We start from the raw sequence: 17,478 nt of genomic DNA, 5'->3' as shown, positions 1-17,478 counted from the left end.
TGGCACCGTGTAACAAAACCCATCTACTAGACTTTAAAGTAGAAGTAGTGAGTAAAACTATAAAAAAGGAAAGATTTATTTTTGTGACCTACATAAAAACGTTTAAATCCTTGTTAAAGCCTAGGTAAATTATTTGCCAAATATGAGGTTTTCTGTATAGTGAATTGCTGTTATTTATTGTTAATGTCTAATATTGAATTGATCAAGCATAAGCGTAATCTCAGTTTTGCGCCATACAAACGTCGAATCAACCCTTTATTGATAGATCTATCAGATTTCATAATTTAATTGCCTAGATACACCTAGGCCAAGCATCATCTTCGCACTTACCCGCCAACACTCGCCGCTTCTCGTCTCGGATGTAGTCGAACTTCTCCACCTCGTCGGCGGGCGCCTGCATCGGATCGTCCTCGTTACCGGTGTGCGGTGCCAAATGTGTCAGAACCAACAGCAGCGGCTTCTTCTGATCGTGCTCCCGTATGAGCCGCACCGCTTCACCGTTGAACAAATCCGTCGCGTAGCTTCCATTAACCGAGTGGTCAACTTCCAAATTCCGCCGCATGTCTAGCCCTCGGGTGGAGGTCTGCGGAATAATGGGTGGTATTTGGTTTATAACAAATTGAAAGAAGGGGAGGGGATAGGGTATTGTATTACCCAAATATTATTTTTCTTCCAAGCTTTATCATTAGTTATAATTATGGATAACCAGATCATTTAATCGAAATAAAAAAAACACTTCTCGGATGTTGCCTCTATAATAAATATGAAAATGTTTGCCGTTTCAAGCTTATTCATAGTGGATTCACTGCCCATGATTCAATATATGCTTTATTTATCTGCCGAAAATCTATTATGGTTCGATCTTCAATAATTGATCGGTTATTGACATACGTCGTCGCACCATCATCCCCGGTCCAAGCGTTGTGCGGGTAAACATAAACAACATCTACGCACGAGTTCGCACCGCACCTCTCATGTGCTTAGTGCACAGCACATATGCCGGGTCCGGACCGGAGCGAACCACACAATTGCATCGAATCAAAACCTTGATGATTACCTTCAATCACCACCGCACCAAAAAGTGCTACTTTTACCTTGGAGCACAGTGGTACCGACATAGGGAAAAAGTTGAAATAAAAAAAAATATTTTGCTTACGGATTCACACGAAAGTTCACGCTTCGTATTTGTGCGTAGATTAGAAACAATTTCCCATGATCAAGATGATAACTATATATATAAGCAAAGCTAGGCGGAAATTGATGATTTCCCTTAGACTGGCCAAAACCTATGCCAGTTCCCTCCCTGGAGTGGATAAAATAATGATTTAGCTTTGGCGGAAATTCAAGAGAAAGTTATTAAAAAATTTGAAAGAATTTAATACTTATGCTCTGACAAAATTTAAGAGAAAAATTGAATGTATTCAATCATCATTTTGATAATTTCCTATACAGATAATTCCGACGAAATCGAAAAATTTAGAATAAAGTTTTTATTAAATGATTCGGTCGTTTCAAAATTTCGACTGAGATAGTCATTTCAACGTAATATGCTTTTATGAAAGAAATTGTGTCGTGATTTTTATACCATCTTTTGAAACTTCGTGGAAGCTGTCGGATAAGGAGTGTATCGTAAAGTAGTTGAAAATGTTTACAATAGCCTCAAAAATAGTTTAATACAACTTTTAAGTAATTTTATTTTTGGAGATACTGTATAAATCCTTGAAAAAAGAAATGGCTTTAATAATTTTCTAAAAATGTGCTTTTAACTGGGGTTTTAACCTAGATTACTGAACACATGTTTTTAAATTTTTGCACACCTTCTTAAAAATTGAAATTGCGAAAAAAGTTCGATAATGTTCGAAAATTGTTAACTTTTTTGTGCAAATATAATAAGCTTCACAATCCTCATGATATAGGCAAATTATTTTTTTTCAAGAAAAATCTCCACTGCATTTAAGCACAATTCTTAAAAACGAAAAAAGGCCATTTTTGAGGAACCCCTTTTTTATATGCCTCTCCAAATCATGTTTACGCAAATAAAAATACATAAAATGAAAAATTCGCATTTTTTCAAATAGGGTATGTTTTTTATTTTATGGACGAGTAAGTTAGAGCAAAAAATGGAAATATATAACCTTTTAAGATATTAAAAGGAGAGCTTCAAAGTTTGACAAAAAATATACGTTTTTTGGAATGGACCATTTTGTAGATATAGGAGATTTTTCTATCAAAAATATGAATTTTGAAAGTCAGTGTTGAATGATATGTTATGTGTACATAACTGTTAACAAGCATCAATATTTTCCAGATTTTTTATCGTACAAATTTTATTCACTACACATTTTTGAAATGTTGAAAAATCCTAACAAAATTGCATTTTGTGCAGATTTTTATTTTGTGAGGTGTATTCATTTAACCATATTATCAATAATACTAAACATTTTCCAAATTTTTCCAAGCTGTTCTAAACTTAACTATATTGTGAAGATTTCATAGAAGAACCGAAATGAAAAGACCAACCCAGCTTCGAGATAGAGCATCCTGAACATTTTCAACTACTTTCCGATACACTCCTTATTCCACCGAAAGTTTTCTAGAAATCCTCATTAGATTTCTGGATATGAAATCCTACCATAAATTGATTGTCTTACTGTACTAAAATTGATCGTTTTTGAATTCCTACTGTATTTCTAAAAAATTCTTTAAAAACTACCTTTTACAACATTTTAAATATTGTATTTTTTGCGCATTTCGTCAGGAAAATCGCTAGCGGGATACCATCAGAAGGAAGAATGGTTTTGGAATTCATTTTCATTCGATTGAATCTTTCTCAAGAATTGCGAAAATGTTCCTGTGCGAAAGGGAATGTTCACTAAAATGCGGCTTATTTTGAAAAGTTGTTGGAACCTTGTATTTGCACCGCTCTGGATCAAAATCACACAAAAAGAAAAACCTCTGAGTTAGATTTAGAGGTGCGTGAACGCCTCTTAGTTAAATTGAGCATGAGCATGAGCATGATTGACCGCCCGCGGTTGTTCCTCTGTTATTGCAAGGATAACTGCATTTACACAAATAACCAACAGATGAGCTAGGGACTAGCTTTCTCCTCATTGTGTGCTAATGCTTTCGTGAACGCCTCTTAGTTAAATTTTCGAGTAAGTAGATCCTTTCACTTTGAATGCCATAACTTTCTTAATTTTCTACCGATTTGCGATCTTGTTTCATGATTTTTTTCTAAATGAATTAAACAAAATATTATGGAAAATTGCCAATTGTTCCACACCTTGAAAATTCGCCAATTATTGCACACTCCATGCAATTTTTATGAGGTGTGCAACAATTGGCGAGTTAGCCTATTTAAACATCATTTTTTCCAAAGTTATTTGTTTTTTAGATTTCTTTTATATTTTTCTTCTTTTTACTCAAAATTTTTTTAGGGCCCGATAACTTTTCAACAGTATCTATGTCAAATTTCAAATGTTTTAGCGTGTTTTTACAAATGTTTTAGTTGCTTAAAAATGTTGCGAACAAACTGTACCTTTAGAAAATTGTTTCAAATGGAGACATTTCATACCCCGTTGAAAACACGTATTTTATAAGATCAATGAGAATTTCGGCTAACTTGCATAGTTTCGGTCTTAAAATGATTTTTCTTTTCTAAATAATAATAGAAAGCTTAAAACTTCAATTTTTGCACTGATTTAAAGAATATGTTTAAAATGCAAGGAAACCCAATTTTTGAGAAAAAAACTCACTAAGTTTCAAAAACGCTTATAATAATGCCTATGCTTGGTATCTGATTTCGAGTAAACAATGCTCAAAAATATTCCTAAACATTAACTCTACATGAAAAAGTCAAACTTTTACATCATGTTTTGGCAGTTCTTGTTTCAAAGTATTATAAAAAATGACTTTTTGAACGAATAGGTAGTAAGGTTTTTATTTGGACAATAAAAACGCTTTTTCAGTTAAAAAAATAAACCAAAAAATCAAAGAAATGATGCATGATTTTGTAAATAAAAAAGTTCTTCTAGATCATCTAAAATCTAATTTTATAGACATTCACGCAAAAAAAATTAAATAAAAAATTGTTGAAAATTGGGAAAGTCACTTAAAGTGACTGCAACTTTTTATTGCGCGAAAATTTAACTTTGAGGTGTTTGCGACAAATGGATTATTTTTCAATTTATTATGGAATCATTCCTTTGACAACTTATTCAGATAGTTAGTATTGTAAGGAGTTGTATAACTGTTAGTGTTTAGTGATAAATAAATAATTATAAAACACCTTTGGGTAAATAAAAGTTTGGAGTATATATTGAGAAAACTTAACTAGGGAAGTGGAACCATCTCGACAGGGGTCCTATTTTGGGCACTTTTCTGCTATAACTCAGCCAATTCCGAACCAATTGACACAATTTTTGGAATGCGATGAGATACGTATAGTATCTAGCCGTGTACACAATTTCAAGTCAATTGGTTTGGAATTGACTGCGTCATAGCGAAGAATTCCCAAAATACCGGCCGCTGCCCAAGTGGTTCGCTACCCTATTCTTGAAAATATCAAGACAGTTGGAATGAAATGTTAAAGTGTGAAACAAAACAAACTATATTGTGAAAGAAATACAGGGGGTGGCCAAAATGTTTAGGATAGGCAACTTTCTTTTCTCTCACAAAAAAGTTCAACATCCTGAAACTTTTCATAGAGTGCATCAAAAATTCTCAAATTTTGACTGTTTGTCAACCTATTAGTCTTGTACCATTTGGGCATGTGTACCTATTTTGGGCACTTGCCGCTATAACTAAGTAAATTTTAAACCGATTGATTTGAGTTTTTGTATAGAGTTAGATAGTGTACGTGCCTAATTCTATACAAAAATTCAAATCAATCCGTTTGAAATTGACGTAGTTATAGCGGCAAGTGCCCAAAATAGGTACACCTGCCCAAATGGTACAAGACCCTATATGTGCATCATTGATACAAATTTGAACCCGATTAATTAATCTTTCGCGAAGCTAGAACCGTTTTCGTAAAACACTATTTTTCAGACAGCTTATTTTTGAACTGTCATATCTAGGCTGACCAGATAGTAACACGATAAAAACGGGACACATGAGCATAAAATACGGGACATACAAAATGTTCTAAAAGATCTCAGATATACAAATTTGTGTACACTTATGAAAGCAAAATACATATGAATAAAATCTGCGAGTGTAAACAAAGTTTTGAGACGTCTAGAGTTATCTTTAAAATTATGTTATAATATAACGTAACAAACATGATTGCTGTACAACAGACGAATAATCCGCTCTTAAACTTGATTTAAAAGAAATTGGCTGAATTAACTGTTATTCAGCTGTTATTGTTACTTAATAAGGAATCAATCGAATTTTTCAAAAGCTAAATCGTGCAAAAGTTAAATAATTATAAAACAAAAAAAAAGGGACTTTCATCGCCTCTTTATTCTATTATTTTTGACTAAAAGTTTTTTTTTGCAATTGAAGAATGACTGAAAATGATAAACATTCTGTATGTTTATTTTTGAATGCAATTACATTATGATAGCCGTAGTTAGTTCTATTTTTATTTTTTCTTTATATTTATGGGCAACTATTTTAGTAGACATGAATGAGATTCTTTCAACAGATATTTTCATTTTTTGTATTTTAAGTCTGAGATCTCTAATCATGTAAAAACTGTTGATGTCATAAAAGCTCCCGAAAAAATCACGTTTTTGGAATGATTATGTTGTTTATCTTCAACTCTTTTATACATCACTTAATAATTTCCATTAAAAATTATTCGTTGACTTAGAAAATATAGCGAAATTTACATTTTATTCCAGTAAATTTCTGTAGAATTGCTGAATAATCTAAAGGGTATATACTAAAGTAATTCAAAATTATAGCTTGACCCTTCACAAACTACATTTTAAACTTGTTGAGAATTTGAATAAAAGCACGAAAAACTTATTGAACTGTGAATTTCAGTAAGCTCTTAGGAAATATTTCTGATACTTCAAATCATTAATATTAACTCGAAATTCAAACAGGATGAACCTTTATTTCTTAATCAAGAAATATCTGTTTCATTGAAAAGAGTAAAGATAGGAAAATATGTCGACACATTATCTTAATAAGTTAAACTTAACTTTTTTTGTTAACACTAAGGAGTGTATCGGAAAGTAGTTGAAAATGTTCAGGATGCCCTATCTCGAAGCTGGGTTGGTCTTTTCATTTCGATTCTTCTATGAAATCTTCACAATATAGTTAAGTTTGGAACAGCTTGGAAAAATTTGGAAAATAATCAGTATTATTGAAAATATGGTTAAATGAATACACCTCACAAAATAAAAATTTTCACAAAATGCAATTTTGTTAAGATTTTTCAACATTTCAAAAATCTGTAGTGAATAAAATTTGTACGATGAAAAATCTGGAAAAAAATGATGCTTGTTAGGAGTTATGTACACATAACATATCATTCAACACCGACTTTCAAAATTCATATTTTCGATAGAAAAATCTCCTATATCTACAAAATGGTCCATTCCAAAAAACGTCTATTTTTTGTCAAACTTTGAAGCTCTGCTTCTAATATCTTAAAAGGTTATAAAATTCTATTTTTTTGCTCTAAGCTACTCGTCCATAAAATAAAAAACATACCCTATTTAAAAAAATGCGAATTTTTCGTTTTATGTATTTTTTATTTGCGTAAACATGATATGTAGGGGCATAGAAAAAAGGGGTTCCTCAAAAATGGCCTTTTTTCATTTTTAAGAATTGCGCTTAAATGCAGTGGAGATTTATCTTGAAAAAAATAATTTGCCTATATCATGAGGATTCTGGAGCTTATTATATTCGCACAAAAAAGTTAATAATTTTCGATCATTATCGAACTTTTTTCGCAATTTCAAATTTTAAGAAGGTGTGCAAAAATTTAAAAACATGTGTTCAGTAATCTAGTTTTTAACCCAGTTGAAATAACATTTTTAGAAAATCATAAAAGCCATTTCTTTTTTCAAGGATTTATACAGTATCTCCAAAAATAAAATTACTCAAAAGTTGTATAAAACTATTTTTGAGGCTATTGTAAACATTTTCAACTACTTTACGATACACTCCTTAGAATGCTCGTTTTCCGAAAAATACGGGACATTTTGGCCTTTTCCCACAATACGACGGGACAACTCTAAAAGGTCACAAAAACGGTACTGTCCCGTTAAATACGGGACGTATGGTCAGCCTAGTCATATCTCAGAAACCAGTGAACCGAATTGAATGAAATTTTGAACGTTTATCAACAATATATTAGTGCTTCACAAGTTATAAAAACTTAGGTACGTTTTAAACATTAAAAAAGATATCATGGATTGACACTTTTTGGATTTTTTATCGAAAAAATGTGATTTTTTTACTTCAATGTCATTTAATTTTAGTTTTGATATCCAAAGAACTTTTACTTTTGTTCTAAAGATATTTTAGAGCATATTTGGATTGAAGCAAGAACACATTTTGTAATTTTTGTGTGGTATTGTAAATTTGACTTATTTTTCTCTATATGGGTGAAAATGTCAAACCGGTATAACTTTATTCGTCGTGAGAAAATACATATTACATTTTACAATGTCTCATGAAGTATCAATATATTGTTGATAAACGTTCAAAATTTCATTCGATTCGGTTCACTGGTTTCGGAGATATGACAGTTCAAAAATTGGTTTTCTAAAAAGTAGTGATTTACGAGAACGGTTCTAGCTTCGCGAAAGATTAACCAATCAGGCGCAAATTTTTACCAGAGATGCACATGTAATAGGTTGACAAACAGTCAAAATTTGAGAATTTTTGATGCACTCTATGAAAAGTTACAGCATGTTGAATATTTTTGAGGGAGAAAAAAAGATGCCTATCCCAAACATTTTGGGCACCCTCTGTAGATGACAGCATCAAAATGATATGTTTTATTCGTTAAATAATGTGTTTTCATATTTTTTGAAGCAGTCTAAAGTTTCGTATTTATCCTAAAATATTCTCCAAAATTTAAATTTGCTCCTGCTTCTCCTCCCACTGGAAATTCTTTCCGACAATTCTTGGACAAATCCTTGGGGTTCGAAGTTATCATTACCTGAAAAATAATCAGAAGATTTCTTGATCCGTACTCTACATGTGTACGAAAACCGATTTTGAAAATATTGCTACGTTATTTTATAAAAGATCAAAAACTAAAAAAATGAGGAAATGCTTCCAGTTTCGCCTTAAACTACAGTGCGAGAAATAAGTATAAAGACAGAGCCGTTTTCTATACAAAATAATCATGTTTAGAGATCAAAATCTCTTTTTCTAGCGATTCGATTGTTATGGAATTTTGGCTTGAAATGTAAATCATCATCCATGAAAACGTTTAACGTATCGACTTTTCAGAATCAAATAAATATAAAGACACATTTTTATATGGAAATAGTGTCTTTATATTTATTGGATGATCTATTATTCCAGCCAAAATTGTAGTTATTTTAAGGTTGCAGCCAAAATTCCATAACAATCGAATCGCTAGAAAAAGAGATTTTGATCCCTAAACATGATTATTTTGTATAGAAAACTTATTTACTTATTTCTCGCACTGTATACTTAAATTTAGCCCCGTAATTTACGATACCGTGGCATTTCGTGTGTCTGTATAGGTATCGTTTCCATTTTAATATCATTGCGTTAAAAACGCAGTGATTTTCCATAAAAAAAATGAATTCGAGCTCTATTTATAAGGACTTTAGCCCTTGGCTGGTTCACATATAACTTGAAATGATAGAAGATTAGAAAACAATTATCAAATTATAATTATTATTGGTCGTGTATGTAAATTGTGTGTGTAAATTACAGCTTAAAAATATATCGGTGTATTTTCAAACAGCTTTCCACAGTGATAGAGAATTCGGGAATGGTCGGTGATCCAAATTGACAAGCCTCGTGTTTTTTTTTTGTGGGAGACTACCGCTATGACCTCGTGTTATTTGAGAACTTCCTATGTTTTAATTAAATTGTCAAATTTTGAGAGAAAGCTACGCAAATTTCTGGAAAGTTTTCAGATTAACACCTATTGATGGTACAGGACTAGTGTTTATTTCAAATTAATCAAAAATCGCTCCCTTATTTAATACTTTCGCCCCCCCCCTCAATTTTGATTTTACGAATTCTTGCCCCACTCGGCCTCATTTCCGCCTCCTAGGTAGCGATTTCGCCCCCTAGGGAGCGATTTCACCCACATTGGGAAGCACTGCTCTAAATTATATCGAAAAAAATCTATTTCACAAATATATAATAAATGTTCAAACTTTCGCTGAAATATTGTTGACCATCCATAGCCGACCATAGTGGAATGTCATTCATCATCGATTTGAGCGCCATCTTATAGAAAACAGCGAAAACCACGAGTGGCAATATGGTAATGACGTGATCAGGTACATTGCGCACCTATAATCCGCTTATTCGTGGTAAAAGTGTTTCCGCACATAGTGAAATGCTACAGAAATCACCACAAAGTCACTTATAATAAAGCATATTTACTACACTCAGGCAAATAAACTTAAGAATTTCATAAGGCCAAACTTAGGAAACGGCCTTTAAATAATTCATAATGATTAGAATTAATTTCATAAGGTCGCTCTGTGACGCAAAATCGTCTCAAGCAGCGGTAGCCGTGTGGATGAAGGTGCCATAATGGAACACTGAACTTTCAATCTAATCAATTACTTTTTGATTTTCAATGATTGTTGGACTCGCATTTTTGAAGTGATTAAAAACTGATAATTCTGCAGTAACGTAGCTGATAAAATATCATCATTATCACTGCTAGTGAGCATATGGGATGATACTTTTTCATACGAATATTCGCTTTCGTGGCTGAAAATGATCACTTTGAAATTTCGAGCCACAAATCCAACATGGCTGCCGATGCTGATGATGCCGTATTAAGCCTCGACGTTCATGGCTCGAATCCAGTCTGCATTATAAGTCTATCTTATAAAATTTGTCATAACAAGCACAATCAATTTTCATAAGGTATTTTTATGACATCCATAATTTTTACTTATGGCAAAAAAATAAGGTATTTTGATGAATTTCGTTAGTTTTTTTTTGTTGAGTGTAGTGATAATCGATGAAAAAAATCCATAGGATGATTACGATGTCAACATAAGTTTTTGTCCTTTTCTCACACTTACACAGGTACCGTAAACCGGGGTCAAATTGATCAGCGGGGTGAAATTGATCATCTGGGTACTGCATTGTAATTGCAATGATCTCAAACTTCTTATTTCATTTAGTTCATAGATGTCTAGAGATGAGTTTAGACTTTTATTTTGTTAGAAAAAAGTTAGTTTTGCTTTATTTCTTAGGAATTTGCAATGTGTTTCTTACTTAGCTGAAATCATTGCTTCTAAACAATCGATTGCCACTAGGACTTCCCGTAAACTTCTTGTTTTAACATTTTTGTGGAACCTTGGTTGGGAAGTTATGAAGCTATGCTGAATATGAATAAGTTAAAAAAAATTCTTATTTTGACGAACGAATTTATTGTAACAGAAATCACTTAATTCAAAGGAAATTGCCTACCTTTAGGCGTTAAGGGGGAAATTTCAAAATTTAATTTTGCATTTTAAGTGTCAAATTCACTAGTTGTAAGAGTTTTGACGCGTTATTCGGGTTTAGAAAGGCAAAACTAAGTGAATAGGGATTTTTTTCTTTTTAACCGATGCTTAATAGTATACTGATCAAATTCACCCCAAAGTGGCATCTTCATTTTTTTTTTGATTTTTGAAGTAATTTAACTAAAAGTTTAAATTTGTTGAACAAAATTCTGTCACATAGTTTCATGGAGATCTACTAGGTACTGATTTTCCAGAAATTCTTTTGGTAATTTTTGAATTGCCACTAATGTTATCAGCAAAAGTTGTTTTAAAGTGATCAATTTGACCCCGGATTACGGTACCTACTGGTTATCAAAGTTATTCGGGCATGGATGAGCAACATGCTGGTTTTATTGCACACTTATTGTTACTCTCCACTTTACTTTGAAAACCTCTATAGGTGTGGTTCAATTGGTTGGAAGGCGTTATCATAGCGGTTGCGAGATGGTTGTTATAGAATACTTGTTTTTTTTTTTGTAGTTTTATAAAATTGGCCAATAGAGCAGCATGAAACTTGAAATGTTACTTGAATAATATTTTGCCTAAATTAATATATTTTGAGAGTTTCAATGAAAAATCCGTTATCGACTTGTTTGAAAGATATCAGGCCAAAATTTGGCTAAAAAAATTGACAGCTGGAATCTCTCGATTTAGTGGGATTCGTGGCCGAGCGGTTAGCGGCGTCAGTCGTTTAGGTTTCTCGTAAGCCTCGGAGTGTGGGTTCGATTTCCGCTCCAGTCGAGGAAAACTTTTCGTCAAACGAAAAATTCTCCACTGGGCCACTGGGTGTTATATGTGTTGTCCGTTGTCTAATGTTAGTAATGTTCGGTCTGTGCGGCCCCGAGCCGAAGACGGTGTAAGTGTCTTTTTTATTGATGTACTAAAATGTTCTAAAATTGTTATTGTTAAAATTGTCTCCAGATTGTTGTATGAAAAAGTGCTGGAAATTGTTCAAAAAAAGTTGAAATAGTAGAAATTTTTCTAACAATTTTGCAATTTTGCTATATCTTACCAGTTTTTCAATAATTGCTCCTGGTTTTAGTTACATCAAGTTTGTTATGGCACTCCACCACAATACATAGAACAACACCGAACTCTACTCAAAGCAGATCAGATTTTTTCTTCGAGAATTCGTTAATATCAGACCAATAATGTTATTGAAAATATGTACATCAAATCGGTTGTCGAAGTCCTAGAAGTAAAAGGACAAAAAGTAAAAAGATCATAAGTTCGAAACTCAAAAAAAAAAATTAAAAAATGAATAATAAATAAAAACGCCAAAAGGACTGATGACTTTTTAATAATTGTTGTTGTTTTATCTGATACTAGTTGATTGTGGAGATTGTAGAAACTCAACTTCTTAAAAAAAAGGCGGTTCTTTCAAGTAACATTTTTTGTAGATATTAGCGTGATTTCTGCTAATATTCTATAAATAAATGTTTGTATTCATTTGAACAGACTCTGTTTTAGATAAATTTATGACCAGTTTTGGCGTAATTGCTAAAATTTATTTTTCTTACACTGTGGTGCATAATTGATCGGACAAACGCCGATTTTCATACAAAATGGCTAAGTTTGGGATGCTGTAACTTTGATTTGCGTTGATGGATTATCTCAATTTTTGAAACGGAACTACTAATATGCTGAATTTTACGTATACGAAGTACAAATAGTTTTCGTTCACAGGTTTCGGCGTGACAGGGCGTTCAAAATGTGTAAAAGTGATCGGACAGCGACACGCGTGTAAATCGCTTTTGCACATTTCAAACGCTTTGTCACGCCCAAACCTGTGAACGAAAACATTTTGTACTTCGTATACGTAAAATTCAGCATATGAGTACTTCAGTGTCAAAAAATGAGCTCAATCCATCAACGCAAACAATAGTTACATCATGTACATCATCTCAAACTTGGCCATTTTGTATGACAATCGGCGTTTGTCCGATCAATTATGCACCACAGTGTATTTAAAATATAGGTAATTTCTTCATACCGTCACATACATTATTTTAAATTGAACGAAAATCCACTTCCCATAAAACCGGGGCTTTTTTTGATCCTGCATTGGTCTTTCATTGTATCAGATATTTGTCAGAAATCCGAATAGTTTGAGCACACTGAGTGGATTACTTTCCCAGGCATTACTAGAAATTCATTCAACAAATTTAAAAAGTATGAGGGAACTAATACATTCTCTATAAGATGTTACAAATTGTTATGCTTTGTTATAGTAAATACAATGAACGTAGACGAGCCCAAAAAATCACGATTTCGCACGAAGCTCTGACTGCATGATTTTTTATTCTTTGCCTTACATACATTACATGGCATGTTATATTTGTGTTTGCAGCCGCGTACTAAACAAATTGACTCTCATACGGGTCAAAGTTCATGACGGTCATTCAGGACAGGGAGTGTCATAATTTCTACGTCCGAGTAACTGCTATTGAGATTTGCGAAGTATGAACATGGTGGGAGCTCCCATCGTATTAATGCGTTCGTCGCGAATATGTTTTCAACGTTAGCTAACAGGCTATGACTACAACTGAGCTATTCGGACAATTTTGGTTAAACAAATCTGGAAAATCCCCAATCCAAGAAAAAAGCTCACGGGGAAATAAATACCACTTTGAAGAAAAACTTTTTTATCTATTTTACCGACATTTTTAGTCCTAGGCTAGCTCAGCTCTGGACCCTTACTTGCTTTTCGAAGGAAAAACTGACATTTTGTGAGTTTGTCGGGAATGAGATTCGATCCCAGGTCTTCGGTGTGATATTCACGTGTTTTAACCATCACACCAGATCAGTAATACAAAAAAAAAACTTTGGATTTTTTTCCATACCTAAGTGATATTTTAAATTTCTAAGCAAGCAAGTATTGTTCAAATTAATCCAATTCTGATAAAGTGTCTTTTGAACCCCTACTCGACAACTTCAATCAGATATTATAAACTATGAACCAGACCATTTCTCGTCTGAACCACTGTGTGCAGTGGAAGTGATAGCTTAATAGCGTTTGGGTAGCTCCATCATTACACGTTTACCGCCTCTTTCTTTTACCTTCTTCGGCAGCTGATTACATCTTCAGCTGCTATCAAGCTGTGCGATTTAAACTTACATTACGCAATTTCATGCTGTGATCCCAGTAGTCAATGTACGGTCCGAGAAATCCAAAATGACTATCGAATCCTCGCTGAGTTGGGGTGTAATCCTTCCGGGAAAATCCAAGACCCCATTTGCCGATCAAATGCGTCGCATATCCAGCTTCACGGAAGTGCTCTGGAAGAAGTTTTAGTTCCGGATCGAGTCCCCACGGTTGATCAGGCTCCAGGCTCGATGTCATCTGCATACCGACACTTAACGGATGGACGCCAGTCATCAACGCGAACTGGGATGCCACTCCAAATGGAGCAGAATAATGCCGGTTAAGAATCAATCCGTGATACGCCAGAACATCGAGGTTCGGCGTGAAGATCTGCATCGAACTGTGGAAGCTTACATCGTTCCAACCCTATAGGAATAATTTCACTATTATTTCAACTCCATCTTCTGATACCACCAGTAGTGAACACATACAAGATCATCTGCCACGATAACAACCACATTCGGTGCTGGAGACCGATCTACACCTTTGAGTTTCCCGATCGTCAGCGACAACCAGATAAACAGCAACTTTGTAATACAATGCATCTCTTCAAACGATCCGCTGGGCACTGCACTAATGTTCGCGATGAATTAGAAACCTAATGACGATGGTGTTGGGCAACTTCTGCACGGCAAGCTTTTCAATGCATTCGAGTCGTTCAAAGAAACAACAAGGTTCACGGTTTTGCGCGCGCGCGTCCACTGGCCAAAACCGCCCGATCTCATCAATATACGACACTCTCTTCTGGCGCGAGCGCGCGCTTCTATGGTATCACGGACGAATGAATGGAGGCTTTTTTCGATGCCGCGCCGGTGGTTTGTTGGTTATATGAGCCTATGCTGCGGCGGTGCGTTGCGGATTTGAAGCGTACCGATCGGAACCACGATCATGACTGACTTGGAGGGTTTTCTCGAAGTTTTAGGTGGATCAAACGGTTTGCTGCGTGGTGTGCGGTAGTTACTTTTCTTCACTTCAAGGTGATATGCGACGGATGGGGGGAAATGGTTGGACGGTAGACATTAGACTGTCGGTTGGAACGAGTCGGGGTGTTAGAAGGGCAATTAAAAGAAATGAAGTTGTTTGCACTATTGATGGATCTCGATCAGTCTCGAGTGTTGAACGCCCAGAATGTGGTGAACAAGCAGACCACGGCATATAATGACAGTAGGGGCATGCTTAGGCAGAAATAATTGAATGTGATCGTCGAGTGATTCAGAGTACATTGCGATTTGAGCTCATACCGCAGGTATTATTCTTGCTGACCTTGAGTTTTCCCCAACCAGCTTTTATTGTGACACCTAACATTACTTTGCCATTTTACTGTTCGTTTTATATTAGGAAAAACAGAAAACTTTATTAAATAAATCCACCAAAGTACAACAAGTTACATACTATCAAAAGGTTTAGAACCTTATTCTTGCTGAGCTGTTGAAAGGTATCGTATAACTATTGATTTTGAAAAATCTGGTACCTAGAGGTCACAAACTAAGATGATCCTTTTTTAGAAAGGTAATGGATGTCTGGGCTGCAAAATGGTGAATCGGTAAGGAGCGTCCAACATAGATAGCTTTGGACCTTCCAAGTTCTAATCTCATGCTTCCACGGATCAATCGATAACGCCAGCTAAGAGTTATGTGCTTAGCTGGTAGTGCAGCCTGTGAGCCTGGGCACTGCGCCATAGGCCAAAAAACGAAAAATTGATTTTCTAATTCAGTAACAAATTTTGAAAACGACGTATAATCAATGGTGTAGCATTGATTATACGTCGTTTAAAAAATTTGTTACTGAATTAATGAGTTTGTATAATTTTTATTAATCAATGATGTTCCCAAGAATGCAGTAAAGTCATTTTTATGTAAGTTTCTGTTGCATATTTTGCTTGAGAGCGTGGGTACTGACATTATCAAAAACTCTCAAAAAATTACATTAATTTTGAGTTGTATACGATTCTTTTTGAAACTGTGCCTATACAACAAATGTAGATTGAGAGGTTTGTGTTCAAAATTTCAGCCATTTCCTTTGCCAAATTCAAAAGTTACAACGCTGACAAGCAAAACTAGGGGCTGTACAAAATTCAATGGCGCACATTCTACTCTTTCATTGCTACAACAAAAAGTACTGCATCGATTCACATGAAATGTTGTAGGTGAAATGAACACATCTTAAGGTATTACTAGGCCAAATTTGAGCAATTTTTATGTATGTATTGTAGAGTTACAGGCTGTATCTCTGTGTCAAGATTATTGCGGATACAGGCTTTAATGTCGGCACTGTCTTCTGCCCTACAAAACCGTTAGCGCTGATCCGGCTCTGAGCTCAGTCCTCATAAGGGCCTGTGCCAACCTTTGGGTGGCCTCCCTGCTTGCATAGATAACCACCATTGGCGACTACTTTATTGGCTGTGAACGATATCGGCTCTAAGGGAGACCGAACCGCTAATACTAAAAATATGACCCAAAAAGTAAGGGTGGAAGCTGGAGTACCCCCCAGCGAGCAAGCATCAGAAGCAGCATGAGGCGGTGCAGCGCTAGATGAGGAGGCCCAGAAGACTGGCGCGCAGACCTCACGCGGGTGCTGAGCCGCAATAGGAGTGGGCTATCAAAAATGTTGGTAGTCGCTGAGCAGCAGGCAACGAGCTGATCAGCTACACGAGCGGGCGGAGTTACATAAGCAAGGATCTCAAACAAGGTCCGCTGAAGCTTCGCAAATCGGTGGCCCTAGTCAAGAAGGAAAACGACCTTTTGGCGGAAGACCGCAGCATGGTCGACGTGTGGAAGAAGAGCGCTCTACTCAAACGGATAGCTTCTTCTTTGCTGGTAGCACGACGACAGCGCACGAAACAATGCAACTCGTCGGAGCCGTAGGTGAGAGTCCCGTGGTTCGAACTGCATGACCGAAACCTGTAAGTGTCGGGTCAGCCAATCAGGAACGTCTAAGAGACTCCCCGACTTAACTGCCTTAGGGTCGGCACGCTTACCTAAGTTTACCGCGAGACAGGGAATTTTCCCACTCGATTTAGGGTGATCTACAAGCACTTCACTAAAACAAGGTCTAAATTTCGGTTTCTGGACTTTCTTGATACTGTGCACACTTTATTGCTGTACTTCTTTATATCTTCTACAGCTAATCCTCCCCACTTCGTTACAATCTATCTATCCTTATTACTGTTGTTCGGGGCCACTTTTCTCTGCAGCAACCTCCTTTCCGCCTCCTTTCTCCGCACGATCGGCCACCGGTGTCCGTTACTACAAGGTACGGAGTACCGTGGGTTCTTCAGGCCACGTCTGGTCGCGTCTCTAGCATTGGAGTGGTTTTGGAGTACAGCAGCAGCTGAATATGGACTCGTCTACACGCGCTAGGCTGTCGATATTGGTTGAATCGATCTTCGGTTGAAGCACTAGGGTGTGGTAAGGCTGTTGTAAAACGGTTGGTAGCTTCACACCGAAGCTACGCGGTCCTATTTAAAATAGACGGACAAATAACGGCGTAAGGGAACAGGTTGACGTAGGACGGTTGAGTTCCGTTACCTGATGTCCTCTTTTCTCACTTTCATTCTACTTTACTCCTCTTCTAGCACTTCACTTTGGCTCACTTCAGATAATCTTTTTGGATTTTAAACTTTTCTTTGGTTAGGCTTCAAACTGGTTT

At 35.5% G+C, this 17,478-nt stretch overlaps 1 protein-coding gene across 3 annotated transcripts in view; it reads right to left on the bottom strand.

The window, feature by feature from the left end:
• Positions 1-17,478, bottom strand: part of LOC134289645 (arylsulfatase B-like) — a 40,652-nt gene that overhangs the window by 6,218 nt on the left and 16,956 nt on the right. For 2 of the 3 annotated variants that reach the window (XM_062855817.1, XM_062855820.1), the window contains exon 3: positions 331-583. In XM_062855817.1, coding sequence (XP_062711801.1) covers positions 331-583 — 253 coding nt within the window. Of the gene's footprint in view, positions 1-330; positions 584-13,803; positions 14,197-14,261; positions 15,003-17,478 lie in introns of those variants that run through there. The other variant, XM_062855818.1, reaches the window with a different exon arrangement.

Source organism: Aedes albopictus, chromosome 3 (assembly GCF_035046485.1).
Source record: "Aedes albopictus strain Foshan chromosome 3, AalbF5, whole genome shotgun sequence".
NCBI lineage: Eukaryota > Metazoa > Arthropoda > Insecta > Diptera > Culicidae > Aedes > Aedes albopictus.
This window is presented reverse-complemented; position numbering and strand designations above follow the sequence as displayed.